The sequence below is a fragment of the Pan troglodytes genome, chromosome 10, assembly GCF_028858775.2.
Source record: "Pan troglodytes isolate AG18354 chromosome 10, NHGRI_mPanTro3-v2.0_pri, whole genome shotgun sequence".
Classification (NCBI taxonomy): Eukaryota; Metazoa; Chordata; class Mammalia; order Primates; family Hominidae; genus Pan; species Pan troglodytes.
Window position 1 is genome coordinate 120756607 of NC_072408.2, and position 22025 is coordinate 120778631.

The window sequence follows — 22025 nt, forward strand, 5'->3', positions numbered from 1 at the left end:
GGTCCTCAGATCGCAAAGGGACTGAAGGATTTTGTTTCCTGATTGAAACAGGCCTCCAGACAGGCACTTCCTGAATGCCTTGCGCTGGCTGAGCCAGTCCTGAAGATACACAGTGAAACAAGGAAATGAGAAATGTGGACAAGGCAGGGGAGGTTAGGTACAGCAAAGTCTATTCCACTAAAATCTTAGACTGGGCATGGTGGCTTATGCCTGTAATCCCAGCACTTTGGGAGGCTGAGGCAGGCAGATCACTTGAGGCCAGGAATTCCAGACCAGCCTGGCCAATATGGTGAAACCCCGTCTCTACCAAAAATACAAAAAAATTAGCCAGGCGTGGTGGTGGGCGCCTGTAGTCCCAGCTACTCAGGAGGCTGAGGCAGGAGAATTGCTTCAACCCAGGAGGCAGAGGTTGCAGTGAGCCAAGATCGCGCACTCCAGCCTGGGCAACAGAGCAAGGCTCTGTCTCAAAAAAAAAAAAAAAAAAAAAACAACTCTTAAATCTGACAGTGTTCCTCCCCGACTATTTTTTTTTTAACTATGAAATGTCCTTTAAAAAAAATGAGAACAAAGGAGAGAGTAGCTGAGGACTGATTATTATTTTTTTAACATCCTTATTTTAATAAGTTAAACAACTGGTTGCTGTATTGTGGGTGTGTATAGGTGAGTGGTTATTACTGACAAGGAAAATCGTAACATCTGGATAGAATGACCATGGTCCTGTTGGTCTTGGCTTCTAAGATGTGGTCATGGTCCTTAGACTATGAGGTCCTCGATGCGGGGGATACACTGCCCGCTGTGGGCATCTAGGAATGCGTGGGGGTGTTCCAGGTTGTCACAAGGACTGGGGGCACTCGTGACACTCAGCGTGACACTCAGAGGCACAGGCCAGGGATGTGAAATGTCTTGTGATTTGCAAAGCAGTCCTGACAAGAAAGTACTGTCCAGTCCCAAAGCCCAATGATACCCCTTTTCCCAGCTAGGAAGCATTAGCCAGGGGGTGGGGGTTGCCCTATCTGGCCCCCAGGGGCCACGGCTTCCCCTTCCTTTCCTGTCTTTGCAGTCACTGGACATCAGAGGGCACTGCCACTCCAAGGACATGAGAATAAGTATCTCCCATACCAGCCACCCTCCTCCATGAGCCATTCTGGTCCATCTCTGAAACAGGAAGGTTGTTTATACTTGCTCTGCTTTGAATCCTTGTTAATAGATAGTAATTTTTTTCCCCTAAAAGCTTTAATTGAAAAACTAAAAGCATATTGCATCCATAATTTTGACACTGTTTTTTACAGGACATGCCCATAAAATCTGAGAGTCTGAGCCCTGCTGGTCTCTAGCATGAACAAAGAGCTTTAAACCAGAGGCTTGATAAGAAACTTCACGCTGCCCCCAACCCTCCTCCTTTCCCTCACCAGGATCCCAAGCCATCCTGGTCTCAGACTCAGCTCTTACCTGTTTCTGGCTCTGCTGGGTCCTTTTCCATGGGTTCTGAAGGTGTGTCTTGGAGCTTTTTCTTCTGTGGGGCTGCGCTGGAGAAGACGCCAACTGGAGCCCACTCCAGATAGAGGGGGACATGATGGAACTGCAGAGACAAGAGTGATGGCCCTGTGGGTCTTCATTACAACACACTGCTGGGGAGGGACTCAGTCCCATGCAGATCACAGCCCAAGGGTCACAGAGGATGGGCAACTCACCCAAGAATGGAGCCGGAAGGAGCCCAGCCCAGAGCCCTGACTGCTGTCTACTCCCTGAGGACAACATTCGGCCCCCGTGCTGCATCTCAGGGTGCAGGAGAGAGGCTTTAGTCTCTGTTGCCACCAGACATATGGCAGCTCCCAGGCCCCCTTTGTGTTTTTTCCAATTAGAGTATGAAACTCTAAAGTTTCATACTTTAGATGGGAGTGGGACGAGGAGCGACCACATCACTGGTAAAGTGCAGCTCTCCAGGAGGAAGTGTAAAATACCCGTTAAGAGAACACACTTTCTCTCTATGTGCATATATCCATGGGCAACACCTGTATACGTGTGCATATGTGTGCATGCAGATGTTATTTTTTTAAAAGGATAGCTGGGCATGGTGGCACACACCTGTAGTCCTAGCTACTCAGGAAGCTGAGGTGGGAGGATCCCTTGAGCTCAGGAGTTTGAGGCTGCAGTGAGCTAGGATTCTGCCACTGCACTCCAGGGAAATCCTGCCTCTTAAAAAAAGAAAAAAAAAGAGGGGCCCTGGGCAGGCGGGTGATAAACAAGACACTGATGACACCTGCCTCATTAGGCGGTTACTGGGGAGCTGCAGGACAGGGGTGGGAGTGAGACTTGTCAACAAATGCCCTTTTTGAATCTTTTCAAATTTCCTACTCCATGAAAGCCTTGCAAATCAGTTATTTTCAGAGAAATACACATGCTTCAGAGTGAAACAGATTGGTGTGCAGACAGCAGGCTGCATCACTACTTAGCTGTGTGATCGTGGGTCAGGGCACCTCTCTGGGCATCAGTTTCCATATGTGCAAAATGAAGACAGCAGTCTTCTTGTCAGTGAAACAGACACTGCCCAAAACAGGAGGCCTCACCTAGTCAGTGTTCTCCAACTGTGGCTCACACAGAGAGAGCTTTTGTTGACTGGCATGTCCTCCCAAAGCAGAAGGAAGAAAGGATGGTGTCACATTCCAAAGGATGCTCACATCTCAGTCATGGGGCCCCACCTAGATAATTTTTCTTATGGGTCAGGCGCAGACTGACTTCCTGAGAGCTTAGTGGCCACAGAGTCCCAAGCTAAAGACTATTACGGGGTTAAAGTGGCAGAGAATGAGAAATCATTTTCTCACCAGCAAAATGGGGACATGAATATCTATCTCTAAGAATTGCTGGGGGGCATATGAATACCTATCTCTAAGAATTGCTGGGGGGGACATGAATATCTATCTCTAAGAATTGCTGAGGGAGACCAAGGTCTGCGAAGTGCTAAAGTGTCTTATAAACAGAAAATACTTGTAGTGGCACCGCAAGGGTATGTCTATATCTTGAACCCCTAGAGACCTGTGAATACGCCCTTATTTGGAAAAAGGATCTTTGCAAATTTCATTAAGTGAAAGATTTTGAGATGAGATCATCTTGCATTATCCCAGCAGAGCCTAAATCCAATGACAAGTGTCCTTATAAGAGAAACAGGGAGGAAGACTGAGAGAAGAGGAAAAGCCAAGTGAGGATGAAGGGAGAAACTGGAGTGATGCAGCCATGGGCCAGGGATGCCTGGAGCCACCAGAAGCTGGAAGAGACACAGATCAGACTCCCTAGAGCCTTCAGAGGAAGCACAAACCTGCTGACACCTTGATTTCAGACTGTGGCCTTCGGAACCGTGGGATGATCTATTTCTGTTGTTTCAAGCCAACTAGCTTGTAATAATTTGTTATGACAGCCACAGCCAGCAAACTAATACACAACTGTTGGCTTTTTTCTAAACCAAGAACCAGGAGACAGCCCTACCTACAGAACTGACTTTCATTCATCTCATTGTAGCTACAGGATTACAAAAGCATCAAGAATGCTCATTCTTGGGCAAAATAGGGAGACCTTTGTCTCTACAAAAAATCAAAAAATTAGCCAGGCGTGGTGGTGCATGCCTGTAGTCTCAGCTACATGGGAGGCTGAGGTGGGAGGATTGCTTGAGCCCCAGAGTTCAAGGCTGCAGCGAACCAAGATGGTGCCACTGCACTGTAGCCTGGGTGGCAGAGCGAGACCCTGTCTTTAAAAATAAATAAATACTTTTTAAAAAAAATAATGAACACATTTAATTAAAATTAAAATGCTAATCCAAATTAACATGGGTAAAGAAAGCCAAAGAAAAGCTAGAGTCAGGCAAGGAACCAAGGCATGCTTTCTGGAGGATGGTTCAGAACTTCCTTCTCCCGGCCCGGCGCAGTGGCTCACGCCTGTAATCCCAGCACTTTGGGAGGCTGAGGTGGGCGGGAGGCTGAGGCGGGCGGATCACGAGGTCAGGAGATCGAGACCATCCTGGTGAACACGGTGAAACCCCGTCTCAACCAAAAATATAAAAAAATTAGCCAGGCGGGGTGGCGGGTGCCTGTAGTCCCAGCTACTTGGGAGGCTGAGGCAGGAGAATGGCGTGAACCCGGGAGGCGGAGCTTGCAGTGAGCAGAGATCGCGCCACTGCACTCCAGCCTGGGTGACAGAGCGAGACTCTGTCTCAAAAAAAAAAAAAGAACTTCCGTCTCCCATTCTTCCCATCCAGACAGGTTTTCAGGCGGCAGGGATGATATTCAGCCATGATCGTGACGGGCGGTTTAGGGTGAGCTCCCATGTGCCACATCTGTGAATCCATAGCCCACTGCACCCTCTCCCTTGAAGCAGCCCTCACTGGTCCTTCTCCAGATCAACTCTGGGTCTCCAGCAACCCTACCTTGGAATAGGCCAGATGCCTGAAGGCCTTGCGGGCCTCCAGGGGCTCCAGGAACTCCACGATGGCAGTGATTCCGCCCTCTGGCAGCAGCACGCGGCCCAGGCTGCCAAAACGGCCAAAGGTCTCCTGCAGCTCGGCCGCCACGGTGCCTGCCGGGAGGTTCTTGACCAGAATCACAGTCTTGCTTCGCTCTGCTGCAGCCTGCAAAGAGGAAATGCACACACATGGGACCACAGGAGGGAGGAGGGTCCCCAGCTGACACCAGCAGGGATCATGGGGCTCTCCAGACGAGGCTCTCCATTTGGAACCTCAGCAACCAGGCACTTAGGAGGAAGACCCAGGAGGAACGACCCTCTCTGGCATGATGCTCCCTGTAAGGCTGCGAGGCAGCTCTGCAGAGGGGGTAAGGCCTGGGACTCTGAAGCTGGAGCTTCTGGATCAAATCCCAGCCCCTCCTCCACTCCTGAGCAGGGCCGCACTTTCCAAGGCTTCCAGTGGCTGGGGTCTGCATCTCAGTACCAAGGCTTTTTTTCCTGAACTACAGACCGCCCACCTGCTACCACGTGCAGCCAGCAGGACGTGCTGCAGAGCTAACGCCCCCTGGGAGCAGCCCACAGCTCTCAGGAGTTGCTGCACTCCTTGTCCTTGGGTGGGATGAGACTGAGGTGTGAGCGCTGCAGGCTTTCCCCTAGGCAGAGCTCCAGGCAGCCACAGGGCAGCGTACTGCAGCAGCACACTCTGCACCCTGGGCTCCTTCCCTTCCCTGCATCCCTTTCTCACCAGAGTTTTCTGCACTGCCCCCAAAACTGTTTGCCCTTGAATCCTTGTCTCAGAATCTGCTTCTGGGAGAACCAAAACTAAAAGACTAAGCTATTCAGCCTTGAGAAATGTACTTAACTGTGCCTCAGCTCCCGCAGCGACAGCAAGGACAGAGCATTTATTTCACAGGATCGCTCCAGGAAAAGTTTTCATTAAATGGGTTAGTAAAAGTACATGTAATATGAGCATTCTGAAAACGTTAGCAATAATTTTATTAAAAAATAATGTTGGAGGAGGATAAAAGAGCCAACAAAATATAATGGAAAAATCTAGGCATATGGCCTATCTGGGAATAAGTCTTAGCTCAGCCGCTAATGTAACCTGAGACCTTGGGTCAATTACCTTGTTTCTGTGGGCCTCAATTTTTCTCATCTGCAAAATGGGCTAACAGTCACACCCATCTTATAGAGGCCACACAAGGTTACTATGAGGATTGAGTGAGGTGAGGGGAGTGAAAACCATCTGCAGGTGGGAAAGGCTGGGCACCTGTGGGCCTTTTAGGTGCAACTCAGGCCGCAGTGTTACAGTTAGAGAGACAGACTCTGGGGCCAGAAGGCCTGTGTTCAAACTCAGCTCCACCATGACTAGCTGTGAAGTGACTTCACCCCTCTGTGACTGTGGTTCCTTCTGTAGGGTGGGAAGCACAGTAGAGCTGCTTTCACAGAGTGGCCATGTGAATGAAATGAGCTAATTAAACATGTAAACTTAGAAGAGTGCTTTGGTAAGTCTTAATAAATGTTAGCTATTAGTATATTTATTTTATCCATCTATCCATCCATCCATCCATCCATCCATCCATCCATCATCTGTATTCATCCACCATCCATCCATCCAGCCATCAAGCCATCCATTCATCCACCATCCATATTCATCCTCCATCCATCCATCCATCCATCCATCCACCCATCCCCCATACATCTTCATTCATCCATCCTCCTCATCCATCTTGAGGTAAAAATGTAAGGCCTGGGAAGGCTGTTGAAAGGGCTGTTTTGGGAGTCATAAGCCCTGAGTTTTAGTCCAGGCTCCTCTCACATATAGACTGTTTGACCTTGTAAGTCACCTCCCCACTCTGAGCGTTGGTATCCCAGATTGTAAAATGAAGGGGTCTCATGATGTCTTAGGGGCCCTCTAAGCTGCAGTCATCCATAAATCTAAGACCTGCTACTTGGTGGAGAACAGGCACATTGAGGTGCTGGACTCTTCCCTGCTAGGTTCAAGAAGGGTCAAAGTCCCCGAACAGATAACAGATGCTCTGGGAAGCCACTGGGTAGGGGAGTGAGATGTTGGGGGTGCCGATCTGTGTGGGGGAACTGTGGGGTTATAGGCAGACCTCTTGTACATGGCTCTGGACAGACAGAATCAGGGTCAGATAGGCCACTTGTCTCAGCCCATGTAACATTTCTTCCTTTCTTTAGAGACAATCCTTAAATTAAGGATTAAGGCCAGATCCTTAAATCCATCTGCATCTCCCCTGGAAAGGCCATTCTCGACTCTCCAGTGGCTACTGGCTGGCTGGCGCCGCCGAGAACACCCACCTGGCTGAAGGAATCCAGGCTGACCCCGTTGTCTATGAGAAAACGCCGCACTTCCTGGACGAGCTGGGTCTCCCCCAGAGCCACGCGCACGGCCACGCTGCCCTTGGTCTCCTGTGGAAGAGGAAAGGAAGAGTTCTGGTTGGCTGTCGGCCAGGTGACTTGCTGGCCCTCCCATCTCCCAACAGCCTGAAGAGGAGGCTGGGATGGAAATGGATTCTACGGATGCCGCTCACCTTCCTACATTGATCAGATGCCCCCAACGGCTCTGTGCTTTTTTTTCTTTTTTTTTAAGAAAGACAGGGTCTCACTCTGTCATATCTGTCCCCCAGGCTGGAGTGCAGTGGTGTGATCACAGCTCACTGCAGCCTCAATCTCCCAGACTCATGCAATCTTCACACTTCAGCCTCCTGAGTAGCTGGGACCACAGACGCACCCCACCACTTCCAGCTCATTTTTATATTTTTTGTAGAGATGGGATTTTGCCATACTGCCCAGGCTGACCTTGAACTGCTAGGCTTAAGCAATCCACCTGCCTCAGCTTCCCAAAGTGCCAGGATTACAGGCGTGAGCCACTGTGCTTGGCCCCCCAGTGGCTCTGGCTTCCCAGGTCTCTCACAGTAGATCTGGGACCCCAGGGTCCCCTCTCCTGCACTCCCTCCCCTCATCATATGGGTCTTTGCTGCCACCCCATGCTGAGCTCATCTCACCGCAGGGCTCCTGCAGTTGTTGACCTTGGCCTCCATGGCTTTTACCCCACATTTCCTTGCTCCATTCAGTTTCTGCTTAAGTGTCACGTTGCTGACCAGCTCACCCTTGCGGTGACACCCTATCCCTCCCTTGGCTTTTCTGTTCTCTGCCCTCACCAGGCCTGCCGCACTGCACCTCTGCTAATGTGTCAGTGTCTTTTCCCTCATCGGAAAGCACCAGAGGAACCTCACTGCTCCTGTTTTGGGGGTTGCTGCATTCCGAGAACTCAGAGTACTCGGGGGATCTGAAGCGGCTGCAGGCCCCCAGCTGGCCTGGGTCTAGAATTGTGCCATCCAACACAGTGCCACAAGCCCCTCAGAGCCCCTCAGTATGTGAAATGCAACGTGACACATCCAAAGTGCTCTCCGTGGAAAACACACACGGAATTCCGTGAGGAAAAAAAGACTACAATAGCTTGCAATTTTTTTTTTTAACATTGTGCATATGTTGAAATGATAATATTTTGGACAGCCCAGTGGCTCACGCCCATAATCCCAGCACTTTGGGAGGCTGAGGCAGGGGGATCACCTGAGGTCAGGAGTTCGAGACCAGCCTGACCAACATGGAGAAACCTCATCTCTACTAAAAATACAAAATTAGCCAGGCATGGTGGTGCGTGCCTGTAATCCCAGCTACTTGGGAGGCTGAGGCTGGAGAATTGCTTGAACCCGAGAGGCAGAGGTTTTGGTTAGCCGAGATCACAGCATTGCACTCCAGCCTGGGCAACAAGAGCAAAACTCTGTCTCAGGAGGGAGGGAAAATGTCTTGGATATACTGAGTTACATGAAATATATTATTAATGTTAATTTTGTCTGTTTCATTTAGCCTTTTAAACATGTGGCCACTAGACCATTTCCAACTACACATGTGGCTCACATTCCCTAATGGACAGCACTGACCTTCAGTGCCTGGTGGACAGCAATGGGCAAGGAGCTTACGAGCCAAATCCACCTATGTCAAAAACATTCCCAGGTTTGCCTGGGAAGAACTCAGCTGCCTCTAACTCCAGATGCATGTTTTGTTTTTTGTTTTTTGTTTTTTTTTTTTTTGGGACAGACTCTCGCTCTGTCACCTGCACTGGAGTACAGTGGCAAGATCTCGGCTCATTGCAACCTGCCTCCTGGGTTCAAGCGATTCTCCTGCCTCAGCCTCCCAAATAGCTGGGATTACAGGCATGCGCCACCACACAAGGCTAATTTTTGTATTTTTAGTAGAGATGGGGTTTCTTCATGTTGGCCAGGCTGGTCTCGAACTCCTGACCTCTAGTGATCCACCTGCCTCAGCCTTCCAAAGAGCTCGGTTTATAGGTGTGAGCCACCGTGCCCAACCCAGATGCATGCATTTTAAAAGAAGGTATGAGGATACAAAATATACAAAGAAGGGGGCATTTTCAGGCTTTCTACAAAGTACCTTAGACAAAGTATACTTTGTACTTCATATATATAAAATATACTTTATATGACTCCTGCCTGTAATCCCAACACTTTGGGAGGCCAAGGTGGCATGATCACTTGAGCCTAGAAGTTTGAGACCAGACTGGGCAACATAGTGAGACCCCATCTCTGCAAAAATAAAAATAAATTAGGCATGATGGCATGCATCTGTAGTCCTAGCCACTCGGGAGGGTGAGGTGGGAGGACTGCTTTAGCCAAGAATTTGGGAGGCTGCAGTGAGCTATGAGCTATGGTCATGTCCCTGCACTCCAGCCTGGGTGACAGAGCAACTCTGTCTCAAAAAAAAAATTATATATACATGTGTGTATATATATATGAATGTGTATATATATGTTTATATAAAAATGTATATATATACACATTTATATATATATACACACACACACACCCCTACTTGAATATACCTTTTAAAAAGTATCCTTTTATAGAAGGTACAAAGCACATATAGGATCCAAAGTAGAAAGAATACAAAAGAGCAGATATGTCAGCTGTGTAAGTCTAGAGATCTAATATAAATGTACAACATGAAGACTAGAGTTAACATTGGAGATTTCTGCTTCTAGCAAAATCTTTTGTAGTGGATTTTAGGTGTTTTTGCCACACACATAAAAAGGGCAAGTGTGAGATGATGGAAATGTTAATTGGCTGGCCTATGGTAAGCATTTCACTATCTATATGTCTATCAAAACATCATGTTGATTTTTAAAGCTATGTGATATGGAGGAGCTGGATGGATGGGGAAGTCAGAAGGAATAAGGCTAGACTTGGGAGAGAAGGAGGAACGGAACCCAGCGACCCCCTCCTCTGGCTTCAGAGACCGGGGCTGCCTGGGCTGCAGAAATCATGAGACACGGTTCAGAGCCAAGGCACCGGAGTTGGCCAGACCTGGTGTCCTCCCACCTCCACCTCTTTGCAAGTCTGTGACCTTGGACAAGTTATTGTGTCCCTGGATCTCGGTTTCTTCATCTGGACAATGGGATACAACAAACCCTACTTCACAGGGCCATTGTGAGGAGTACCACGCACTAATGCTCAGGAATGTCACCTGTCAACACCACTGTCAATCACATTCTCCGGGGTGGCTCCACATAAGGGCATGAGAAGCCAGGGCTGGAGCCTGGCTGGGGATGTTTCCAAAGGGAGGGCTGGGAGAGCACCTTCCATTCCAGAGGCCTCTGGGAAGGCCCAAGAGGAAAGCCCTGGCGGCCCCAGCCTCACAGCCAACAGCAGTGCAACGAACCTCCTGCTCTTTCTCCCCTTCAGTTTGGCCCAGATCCCAGAGAGGACTGGTCGGCCCTTACTCACGTGGTCAAACACTTGACTCTTGGTGGCGTTGTACTTCTGTGCGATGGCATCGGCCACGGCATTCGGCCCCATGAATAGTGTGTTCCAGTTGTGAGAGCTAAGAGGCAGAGGCAAAACAGGGAGATCAGACCGCAGCTGGATGAGGGGAACTCGTTCTCAGACACGAATCCTGTAAGAAATGGGCTCCTAGGCCTGCCTATCTACATGCCCCCAATTTCCCTATCATGGGCTACGTATACAGGGCCTGAAGACAACAAGACGGATGATGACAGGGACCATCCCTAACAGTGCTTCATCTGTGTCAGGGACTAAGAACTTCACATACATTCACTCATTTAAACCTTACAGCACCATAAAAGTAAGGCACTACTATTATTCTCCCATTTTACAGATGAGAAAACGGAAGCTCGGTAAGGTATGAACTAAACCCATCAGGAGTCAGAAGACCCAGGTGGCTTAGAAAGGGCAGGGTGAGGGTGGCAGAGGGTTGGGGTTGGAGCTCAGCGGTTTCAGGGGCACTGAGGACCTGGCACTGTTGGCTTTGTCCTGGGCCTCCTTCTTCTTCTTGTAGGACGACGATCCCAGGGCACTGGCATCCTCGCTGGCTTCCTTCTTGATGGTAGATGGTAACACGTGGAGCATCCTGCCCTGGATGGGAATGACGGGAAGGGAGTAAACAGAAGCCTTGCCTGTAAGCCCTGCTTCCTGCCGAAGGATGTTGGCTTCTGCCACGAGTAAGCTGGACCCAGCACTGAAACCCTGACCAGAGGGTGGGAGGGAGGTCAGGTAGAACGTGGCCACTCTCTTCCCACCTGACACAGGATCCTGATGTCGTGAGGGGGCCACCTGACACAGCTACACACACGAAACTTCGATCAGTGTATAACCCCGCACCCGCAGCCCTCTCCCTGCCTCTCAAGCCTGCATCGCATCCTGTCCCTGCACCAGTGAGTAAGAATGTGAGGTCCATGCCGGCGGGGCCAGGTCTGGCCTGATGGCAACAAGGGGATCAAGAAATCATGAATAAATAAATGAATGAATGAGAAAAGGAAAAAGGGTGATGATGAGGCAGCCTGGGGCTTGAGGATGTATGCTAAGTATATCACTTGGTAACACTGGGAAAAGAGAAGTTTCTTATATTCCACTGTGGCCATTTTAATAGGTCCCTGTCAAAATTCTTTTCTTCTTACTCCTCTTCTAAGGTGGTATCTATAGAGACGGAGAGCAAATTCATCCATTCAAGGAGTATTTTTTCAGTGCCTGCTAAGTGCCAGACACTGGTGTAGGTGCCACAGATCAGTGACCAGAACAGATCAGACCGTGCCCTCACACGACTTCTTACCCTCCAGTGGCTTGAGTGAGGCAGTGACTTAGCATGCCATTGCACGTTTTCTTAGGCCCACAAAGTGGACGCCCGTGTCCACACACAGACACACACACTCACACCAGTCTTTCCCGACCATGTGAGCCCCACAGCCTCCTGGCCAGCCCAGGACGGGGCCTCACCTGGAATACCTGCCCGTCCACCTCCGAGTAGGCCTTCACAGCGTGCTCAGGGAACATGAAGGTGATGAATGCAAAACCCTTGGGTTTCTTGGTCAGGCTGTCGATGGGGTAGTGGAGCTCAGACAGGGGACCTGAGGACAGGAGAAGTGTCGGTCTCTGGTGGGCCGCGGCCACTTGGCCCCAGGGAAGAATGTGGTGAGCACCAGCTGTGAGCCAACCTCACAGGTCATGGGTGTTATTTCCCAGTCCCTTACGTGTGTCTATCCAAACAGCAACAATACCTGGGCTGGAGCCCAGCACCACCACCTATTACACATGTAGCTTGCCTTGAGCAAATCACTAAGCCTCCCCATGCCTCAGTCTTTTCATCTGTAAAACAGCACAACAGTACCTAAGCTCATGGGCTAAATGCGTTCATGCGTGCATAGTGCACTAAACAGTGCCTGCTAGAGTTAGTGCCAAAGAAGTGTCTTCCATGATGATATTAGCGTCATGCTCAAATTAAAGCACACCCTTTCTGCATTGCTTTCAACTCTGAATGCCAGGGTGTGACCGCGTCCCCTCTCTGGGTCTTTCCTTCCCAAATGGACATTTGCAATATATCGACAAATGCTTCTCCCCCTCAGCCCAGCCATGAGGTGTAAGCCGGGATGCCAGCCTGTGTGAAGGATATGGTGAGCAGACTGGTGAATGGAACACACAGTTCCACTGGGGCAGGCCCCAGGCTTGGAGGTCAGGTCAATTTTCCTGATGGCATGCTCCACTCAGGGCATCCTTACCCTGACAACGGGGCCCACATCAGGTGTTCAACCTACATCTCCAATCCTCCACAACCTACAGCTGGCCTCTGAATAGACATGGGGAGACACTGCGGGGATCTCAAAGGTATCAAGACCTCCCCTCATCCTGAACCCTCCCTTCCTGCCCTTCAACAATGCTAACTCCACAAACAAACACAGCCTGTTGTGACCAAGCTGGACTACAGGCCCTCAAGCCCATGGCCTGAGAAATAACAGCAACAACAACACTAACCTTGACACTATCAAATCTATTTGGTGCTCAGCTTGGATAAGAAGACTTTACATAATTAAGAGTTCAGATACGGAGGAACGCCGTGTAGGTATATTCATCAGGTGAAACCTGTACAGTTACTCAATTCCAATACTGAGTGGCATGACTTTGGACAGCAAGGGAGTATCTCAAAAAAGTCATCCGAATTGCTTCAATTCTGAATTTGGAGAAGTTAGAGAGTTCAGACAGCAAAGGATGACAGTGATGCTATTAATACCTTTTACTTCCTGCCCTGCGAATCCCTGCATTCATCATGTCACTGAATCCTCACAGCAGCTCAGGGGTACTTGGTCCCATTTTACAGATGAGAAAACTGAGGCAAGAGATGTGGAGTCGTGTGCACACTGGGACTTGAACCCAGGACGTCAGAGTGAGAGCCCGGCTCCCATAGCCGCTGGGCTATCCACGGCCCGGAGGCCACACCCCTACCGTATTTGGAGAAGAGCTTCTCCAGATCCTCCTCGGTGCTGGTGTAGGGCAGGTTCCGTACAAAGAGCCTTCCGGATTCGGCCAGGTCCTCCTCCTCTTCGTTCTCCCCGAGTATCCGGCCTTGCCAGGATTTGGTGGTATTCTTTGGTGCACCCTTGGTGGTGGGGACGTTCTTTTCCCTGAACACCTCGATGTAGCGCCCACCTGCAATGAAGAGGAGTCAGGGCTCCAGGGGGAGGCCTAGAACTTGCCAGCAACTCCTTGCTGGTGACTCCAAACTCTTCTCTGCTGCCTTCCAGAAAACACAATCAAGGTGGCAGATGACAGCACCCAACACCTGCCCTGTCACCTGAGGCAGCAGCGTAAGCCAAGCCAACACCAGGCCTGAACCCAAATCTCACTCACCCTGCCAGTTCAGCTTCAGCCCTGGAGGGAGCCTGCCTGAGTTATCCCAGACCACGGTGATGCATTCTCTAAACTCCGGGCTGTATTCTCTGGCACTGCTTGCTGTTCTGCCTTGGGAAGGGTCTTAGGTGACAGCCCAGCCCTGGATACTTACCTGCTGATGATTTATTTGCACGCATAGCCCCTGTGCCTGATTAGGGTGCTATTATCACTGTATCCTGCACAGGCACTACTAGGTGCTCAATAAATACCCACCTCCTGACTTGCTAACAAGATTCCCAAGGCTCTCCATCCTTCTCTAACACAACTCATGTCTTCACTGGGGTTGATGGCTGGATTCAAATCACTTGTCTTGGCCAGGGATTGGTCAAAGAATACATCCCTGGGTATTGTTCAGAAGACCTCCCAACTCCAGGGAATTTGCACGTGCTGTTCCCTCTACTGAACATCCCGTCCGTAGAGCCAGAGCCTACACAACTGCAGGTTTGTGTCCCAGTGTCACCCCTCAGTGAGGCCAAGGCAGACAGGACCCTGTTTAAAGCCAAGCCTCCTCCAATCCCTGCCCTCCCCAGGACCCGTGCCTGCTGTGTGTTTCCCTGTAGCATGGATCACACATTTAACCACCTGTCTCTCCCTCCTAAGTCAGTTTACTCTCTGTCAGCCCCGAAAGGGCAGGGATTTGGGTCTGTTTGCTCCCTGCCGTGTCCCCAGTGCCTAGAACAGTGTCTGCAGAGACACTGCATTCTTGGTGGTGGTGATGGTGCTGGTACAAGAACGTGTAAAGGAAATGAAGGAACGAAGGAATGCTGTAACACAGAGAGAGCACGTGGCCAGGGCTTCCTTACCCATGTACTCCCGGTTGCATTTCAGAGCTTGCTTCACTTCCTCTTCATTGCTGAAATCCACAAAGATGTATCCTGACAGAGGACAATGACAGGTAAAATCTGCAGGCCTTGCAGACACTTGTGGTGGTCCCCAGAGGAACACCCATACTGTGCTAGGAGCAGAAAGTGAGGGAGAAACCTCTACCTTGGTCAAATCTCCAAAATACAAAGGGTCTCCCTCTCTCTCTCCCACCCACAGCCAAATTTCCCTCTGCAGGGAGTGTACAGACCCCAGCCTGGTGTCGTGGATGAAGATGCCGAATGCCAGGAGTTGGAAGCCCAGGAAGCCTTTCTGTCTCCCTCCAAGCCTCACCCCCATCCCCCGACTGGCACCTGCTCTAAGCCATTCTCTGGAGAAGGGCCTGTGGCTGCAGTATGAGGACCCATCTAGGCGCTGGAAGCACCTTCTCCACACCCACTCTGCTCCTGGGCACCTGAGGCCTTGACTTGCACAAAAAAACAAGCAAATGGGAGAGTCTTTCCTCTAGCATGAGAGGCTCTGCTTCCTGACCTCTTTGGGCCTCAAACCTGTGAGGCAACAAGGTGAGGACCATTCCCCTGCTTTTCTGGAGCATTAAAGAAATACTCCGAGGGGCACTCGGCTAATAGCTGGCAATGTCTAATACTTGGTCCAAAGCCCTTGGGTTTTTTGCCTTTAATCACAAGGCTGTTTAGATTCTTTCTGTGACTCCTCCATGCCCTCCTTTCCTATATCCAGGCACCTCATCCATCCCCATAAACATCTTCCATCCTTTTCCCTCCCCCTCTCCATGGCCACACCCTAGGCCCCATCACCACTGATCCTCCCTTAGACGATGGCAAACGCCTGGCTCCAGGAACCATTCTTCACCTGCCAGGGACCATCCTAAATGTGATCACTGCCCTCCCCTGCTCTAAGCTCCCAGGGGCCCCTGCATCCAGACTGAAGCCCACAATCTTTTTCTTTTTGAGATTGGGTCTTGCTATGTTGTCCAGGCTGGATTTGACCTCCTAGGCTCAAGTAATCCTCCTACTTCAGCCTCCTGAGTAGCTGAGACACACAATCTTTAATGAGGCCCCTAAAGCTTAAGGGGCCCAGCCTGCCTCCTCCCCAGCTCTCCTGCAGGGGACATTCTGCTGCTTTTCAACATTTCATGCTTGGATGCCAGCTCTCTCCAACTCTGGGGCCTCCAATATGGTTTTCTCTTGGGTCTGACAACTCAGATATGCTTCTTCCTGCTCCCTCCCTGGTCTGTGAAGTGCCATAAAACCAAGGGTACCAGCACCATCACCACCACCATCATGAATATTAACAGCAGCTTTCACGGAGTGTGCAACAGGGACTCAGCACTGCTCTAAATGCTGTACACAGAGCCATTCATGCAACTTGGTGAGACAGGTTTACCTGACTGCACACACACACACACACTCACACACACAAACAAACTGAGGCTAAGTCCCTTGTCCAAGGTCATAGGGCTCCTACCTGAGATCTGCACTTAGGCAGAGCCCTTTACCCTGACCTCATCCTGCCCTGTAATCAGTCTGCAAGGAGAAGGATGGGTGGCTGAATGGATCAGCCGGGTAAGTGGGACTTCCATGATAAGAGGAGAGCTGGGGAAGAAATGCAGAAACGTGACAGTGAGGAGACCATCCCTCAAGCACACTTTCTTCCCCAGATGTCAGCCTAGGTAGATCTCAACTGCTCTACCCAGGCCAGTGTCTTCTTGCCAAAGACAGAGTACACATCCAGCGGCTTCCGGCCTCCAGGCTCCCCGCAGTTACAGGGCCTCAGTGTGGTTCTCTTGAGAAGTAGCAAGTCAGCTGCTGAATCTCCCAGTGTCCTGGCCAGCAAGAAGTAGGCACGGACAGGTGCCCACCTCCCCGAGCTCAGACACTCTGCCTTCCAGCCACACTGCTCATCTCAGGACGGCCAGAACCCAGGGCTCTGAAGCCAAGGGAGGTGCCTGGTTGCCCAGAGTATAAACCTGCAGGGAGGGTGGCACGGGGCAACACCACACATGCTCAGCAACTCAGAGCCCTGCCCACCAGCAGAGCTGCCTGTGGACTTGGCCTAGCAAACCCCAGGACCTGTTGGCATTTGTTTCAGCGTAATAGGTGAGCCCACTGAGATAGGCAAAGGCTAAGAAGAGGAAGGGAAGGATGAAAAGCACAGGTGAGAACTCCATCCCTATACACTAGGCCACCAAAGGCTGGGGCAAGAGATGCAGCCTTAACCTGCCCAGGCTGACCACATCCACACAACTGAGGACCACAAACAGGAAGAAAAACGGGTGCCCTTAAAACTTCTTCCTTATTCAAGTACCCCAACCTTCAATCTTCACTGTCTACCCGCTTTCCCACCTGGAAACATCCTGGATCTTACCTGTTTTATTCCCATGAGCGTTTCTCACAATTCGAATGGCCACTGGTTTCAGGGGTGCCAGGAATTCCATAACATTTTTCTGTAAGAAGAAGTTTTTTCCCCTTACCAACCACATAATAAAAGTACAACCCAACGAAAAGACATGGGGCAAATTTCTAAATCAGAAAGGATTACAAAGTGTTTCATTCTTTAGTTTTTCTCTTTCCTTATACTTATCTCTTCTCCAATTACCTTGGAGAAAATTTGAAAAAGAAAATTGGAGAAGAAATGAGTAATATAAATATAAAATAGCAGTGTCACTATCAGCGTTAAAATAGCGATGTCACTATCCGCATTTTAAGGCACTGTTTCCCCCCTAGATAATTTTATATACTTGGGATTAAATCTGGCTTTTTTCGCTTCTCATTAAGCTTGAGTATTTGGTTTTTGTGTATTAGTTTTGCAAGTAGCCACCTAGTGGTTTTTGTTTTGTTAATTAAAGCGTGTGATTTTCTGAATGGTTGGTACTGAAAGAATTCTGACAAAATTACAAGCAACTCAGTGAGTTTAATAAAACCTACATGCTTGCTACTCTGAAGTTTGATAAGTTGTAATTCAGATATTTATAAACATAGAGTACCAGAACAGATAAAGACTTCAAGAGAAAAAAGGGCAAAAGACATGATCGGGCACTTTCCAAAAGAGAAGATATATTGGCCAGGTGGGGTGGCTCACGCCTGTAATCCCAGCACTTTGGGAGTCCAAGGCGGGTGATCACCCGAGGTCAGGAGTTCGAGACCAGCCTGGTCAACATGGTGAAACGCTGTCTCTACTAAAAATACAAAAATTAGCTGGACATGGTGACAGGTGCCTGTAATCCCAGCTACCCGAGAGGCTGAGGCAGGAGAATCACTTGAACCCGGGAGGCGGAGGTTGCAGTGAGCTGAGATTGCACCACTGTACTCCAGCCTGGGAGATAAGAGCGAAACTCTGTCTCAAAACAACAATGACAACAAGATATACACAATCTACAAATGTGAGAGAGTATGATCCATCTTACAAGTAATTTAAAATATAAATTAACATGAGATGCCAATTTTACCTATCACATTGATGAAACATTAATAATACCCAGGGTTCAGGAAAATGGGCACTTGTAGACTCTGCTACAGCGAGCATAAACTAGCAATGCTCCCAGAGGGCAACTGATATTCTGTGCCAAAGCCTTAGAATTGTACACACATTTGCCTACACAGAATATTTATCTGGAGCAAAGATCAGCAAACTATGGCCCACGGGCCAAATATCACCATGGTCTGCTTTTGAATGGCTTGCAAGCTAAAAATGGTTTTTACATTTTAAAGGATTATTTACCAAAAAAAGAGAAAACAACGAATATGTGACAGAGATTAAATGGCTTACAAAGCCTGACATATTTACCATCTGGCCTTTACAGACGAAGTCTGCTCACCCCTAATCCCAAGGAACTGAATTATTATTTATAACAGCAAAAAATTGGATGTAACTCCCACGTCCCAATTTAGGGGACTGAGTAAACCTATAGAAGTTTACCCTGAGTAAGGAAGAGCATGAGCATAAAAAATGCTGCTGTAGCAGAGTATATTCAATATTCAAAGAGGTCTATAACATACCATGATGAGGAGGAAAAAGGGGTTTCCAAAGAGTTCCCAGTAAATGATTGCTTCTTAGACATACAAAGACAAAAACGTCCAAGAAGAGGCTTCAGTGAGCTATGATGGCAGCACTGTACTACAGCCTGGGCAACACAGTGAGACCCTGTCTCACACACAAAAATAATAATAATAATAATAAAAACTAAAAACAAAGGAAAACAAAACAAAAACCATCTAAGAAGACACACCCAAAATGTATCAGTGGACGTCACTGAGTAGATACAAGTGTGTTGGCCAGGGCAGCCCTAGTTTGCCTGGGATGAGTTGTCACTGTATTTGGAGTCGTTAGACCTGCGGTAATTACATCCACAGCCTGGCACCCCATTGGGGTGGCACCCCATTGGGGTAGCACCCCTCTCACTCTCAATTTAGTGTAGATGATAATTTAGTAGTCATCCTACTTACAGGCAATTTTTAAATATTTTTTCTTTAGCTACATGGTTTTGAGTTTCCTATATTGAACTACTACTTTCACGAAGAATGAAAATTAAGTGTTCTTCTGCTGTTACAGACCCAAAGGCAGCAAACTACAGTCCACAGGCCAAATCTGGCTCACTGCCTGTTTTTGTAACTAAAGTTTTATTTATTTTTACCTACTTTCTGAGACTGCTTCCTTGCTATAAGAGCAGGGTGAGTAGTCACAACAGAGACCGTGTTGATCACGAAGTCTTAAATATTAACTGGCTGACTGCCCCCACAACCTTTTCTTTAACAGAGTGTGTGCCCACCCTGGTGTGGGTACTGGTGAGTGAAACCAGAACCTCCTTTGTCTTGGTGTAGCCATTCCTGTTTCCTGACCCTGACGATGCCGGAGATGTTATTTCTCAGCCTTTTTGGCCCCCAATTCCTTCCAGCTCATGTCCTCAACCGACTCTAATGCCCCCATGCACCAAAGGCTCCTGGCCTCCCCATCCTCGTCTCCTGCTCCCGCAGGCTGCCGACCCTTGTCCTCAGTTAGCACATACCTCTGTGACATTGAACGGGGCTCCCCGCAGCTTCACGGTGTGGCAGGTGGTGGGTTCCTTCTGGTTTGCTGGTTTCTCTGTCTGAGTGATCAGAAAAACAAACAGAAGTGGCCACACTAACCCTTCGTACAGCTGCAGGAGGTGGCACACTGGGACATTTCAGTGCCAGAGAAGGTGCCTGCTGCCAGGGGGAGCTGGGGAATGCTGGGAAGAATCAATGTCTACCGTGCATGGAGTCTGGCCAGAGGTGGGGCTAGGTGATGCCAAGTCTCCATGTGCCCCTGAGATGAGGGCTGGAACCAGAGCCTGGCAAGCTATGGGCACTTGGACAGGGACCCTGGGGCTACAAGGAGGGGCAGGGTGGGAATGTGAAGGAGCCCTGAAGAACAGGGGTGTCAGTACCACTATGTAGGGCTTATCAGTGCCAGACACTGAGCCAAGCACTTTATAGATGCCAGCGATCTACTACATCTTCACAACAATCCCATGGGGATTATGGGTTCAGGATCCTTTTTCCCACAATTCCGGAATCCAAACACCTCTGAAAAAACCTAAGTTTCTGGTAACTTTTATGGCAACAAAACCTGCCCTGACTTGAATGCACTTCCCAGCAAAGCCTGCCCTGAGTGGATGTGAGCCCATATATAGCTTATGCTGATTCACGCAGCGCAAGCAGTCTTGTCCATGCGTTGCAGAAATGTGACTGCGCTTGACCGTGGGGTGCTGCCTTTTATCCTGTATTTAGTAACAAGGTAGGCAGAGGGGAGTGAGCCCTGCTGGGGGTACTGCATTCCAGAGGGTTCTCTTCCTGAAACCTGAAGATTCCAGAATTCCAGCATATACTTAGGCACGGGGTCAGAAACCGGAGGCAGGGAGCAGTGCTACCATGAGTGCCTTTTTGTAAACGAAAATTCAGAGGCTGAAGGAAGTAAAGTATCTCACCCAAGGACCAACAGCTACTAAATGATGGAACTAGGATTTGAACTCATAATTCTGACTTCCCCACACTCTACTACCTCACTGAAATATACAATTTTGGGGGAAAAAAAAAGGACAGGGTGCATAATTAGAAGAGGCAGAAAATAAAAGGAGGGAGAAAGAAGAGAGGGAAAAGAGGAAAGAAAAGAGGATGAAGCTTGCTTTCATCTCATTTGAAAATACAGGGCTGCGGCCAGGTGCAGTGGCTCAGGCCTGTAATCCCAGCAATTTGGGAGGCTGAGGTGGGTTGATCACTTGAGGCCAGGAGCTCAAGATCAGCCTGGACAATATGGTGAAACTCCATCTCTACTAAAAATACAAAAATTAGCTGGGTATGGTGGTGTGTGCCTGTAATCCCAGCTACTTGGGAGGCTGAGGCATGAGAATCATTTGAACCCGGGAGGCAGAGGCTGCAGTGAGCTGAGATCACACCACTGCACTCCAGCCTGGGCGACAGAGCAAGACTGTCTCAAAAAAAAAAAAAAAAAAAAATACAGGGCTAGGCAGGGAGAGAAGTGATGCTTCACAGAGAAAGGAGGGAACAGGGACCTGGACAACATGTTAAACTGCTCTGTCTGTGATGCAGAGAGGACTCCCAGGTCAGAGACGAGTTGGCCGACCTCTGGGGAAGCGCCCACATTTATTATCTCGACTTCAGACCCCACAGACCTGGGGCTAAGTCCTGAACCCACCATTTCCCAGCCATGGTGCCCTGGCTGAGGCGCCTTCCTTCTCCAGGCCTGTTTCCTCATCTGTAAAATGGAACAAGAGCAATACTGCCCTCCAGATAGTGATGAGATGCAACAGCATGGCAGGCATGGAGCCTAGTGTGTAGCGCAGGCTCAGTTGATCCTCCCTATGATTGCTGATGACTGGTCTGCACCCCTCTGCCTGTGTTGTTACTAAATACAAAGGATAAAGGCTCAGAGCCATCACTCAGCTCACTTCTGCCCCATTGGTGGGATATGGGTGTGTTGACCGGGGCTGCTCCAGTTTGCCCGGGATAGTTGTTCACTGTATCTGTAGTCATTAGACCTGCAGTAACTACATCCACAGCCTGGCACCCCACTGGACTAGCATCTCACTTTTAACTTAGTGTTGACAATAATTTAGTTGTCACCCTACTTATAGGCAATTTCTGGAAGGCAGGTGACCTCTCCAGGTTAGCAACAGAAAATAAATGCAGAGGCTGGGTGCAGTGGCTCATGCCTATAATCCCAGCACTTTGGGAGGCTGAGATGAGTGGATCACTTGAGGTCAGGAGTTTGAGACCAGCCTGGCTAACATGACAAAACCCCATCTCGACTAAAAATACAAAAAATTAGCTGGGTGTGACTATAATCCCAGCTACTCAGGAGGCTGAGGCAGAAGAATCACTTGAACCCAGGAGGCGGAGGTTGCAGTGAGCTGAGATTGCATCACCGCACTCCAGCCTGGGTGACAGAGTGAGACTCTGTCTCAAAAAAAATAAA

The 22025-nt window shown here is 49.2% G+C and overlaps 1 protein-coding gene across 3 annotated transcripts in view; it reads right to left on the bottom strand.

The window, feature by feature from the left end:
• RBM19 (RNA binding motif protein 19) overlaps positions 1-22025 on the bottom strand; it is a 142541-nt gene that overhangs the window by 111681 nt on the left and 8835 nt on the right. For 2 of the 3 annotated variants that reach the window (XM_009426322.4, XM_054663658.2), the window contains exons 7-16: positions 19576-19656; positions 16938-17016; positions 14534-14605; positions 13284-13487; positions 11784-11914; positions 10804-10925; positions 10278-10374; positions 6772-6882; positions 4415-4615; positions 1450-1579 (exon numbers count right to left, since the gene is read on the bottom strand). In XM_009426322.4, coding sequence (XP_009424597.3) covers positions 1450-1579; positions 4415-4615; positions 6772-6882; positions 10278-10374; positions 10804-10925; positions 11784-11914; positions 13284-13487; positions 14534-14605; positions 16938-17016; positions 19576-19656 — 1228 coding nt within the window. The remainder of the gene's footprint in view (positions 1-1449; positions 1580-4414; positions 4616-6771; positions 6883-10277; positions 10375-10803; positions 10926-11783; positions 11915-13283; positions 13488-14533; positions 14606-16937; positions 17017-19575; positions 19657-22025) is intronic. The other variant, XM_054663659.2, reaches the window with a different exon arrangement.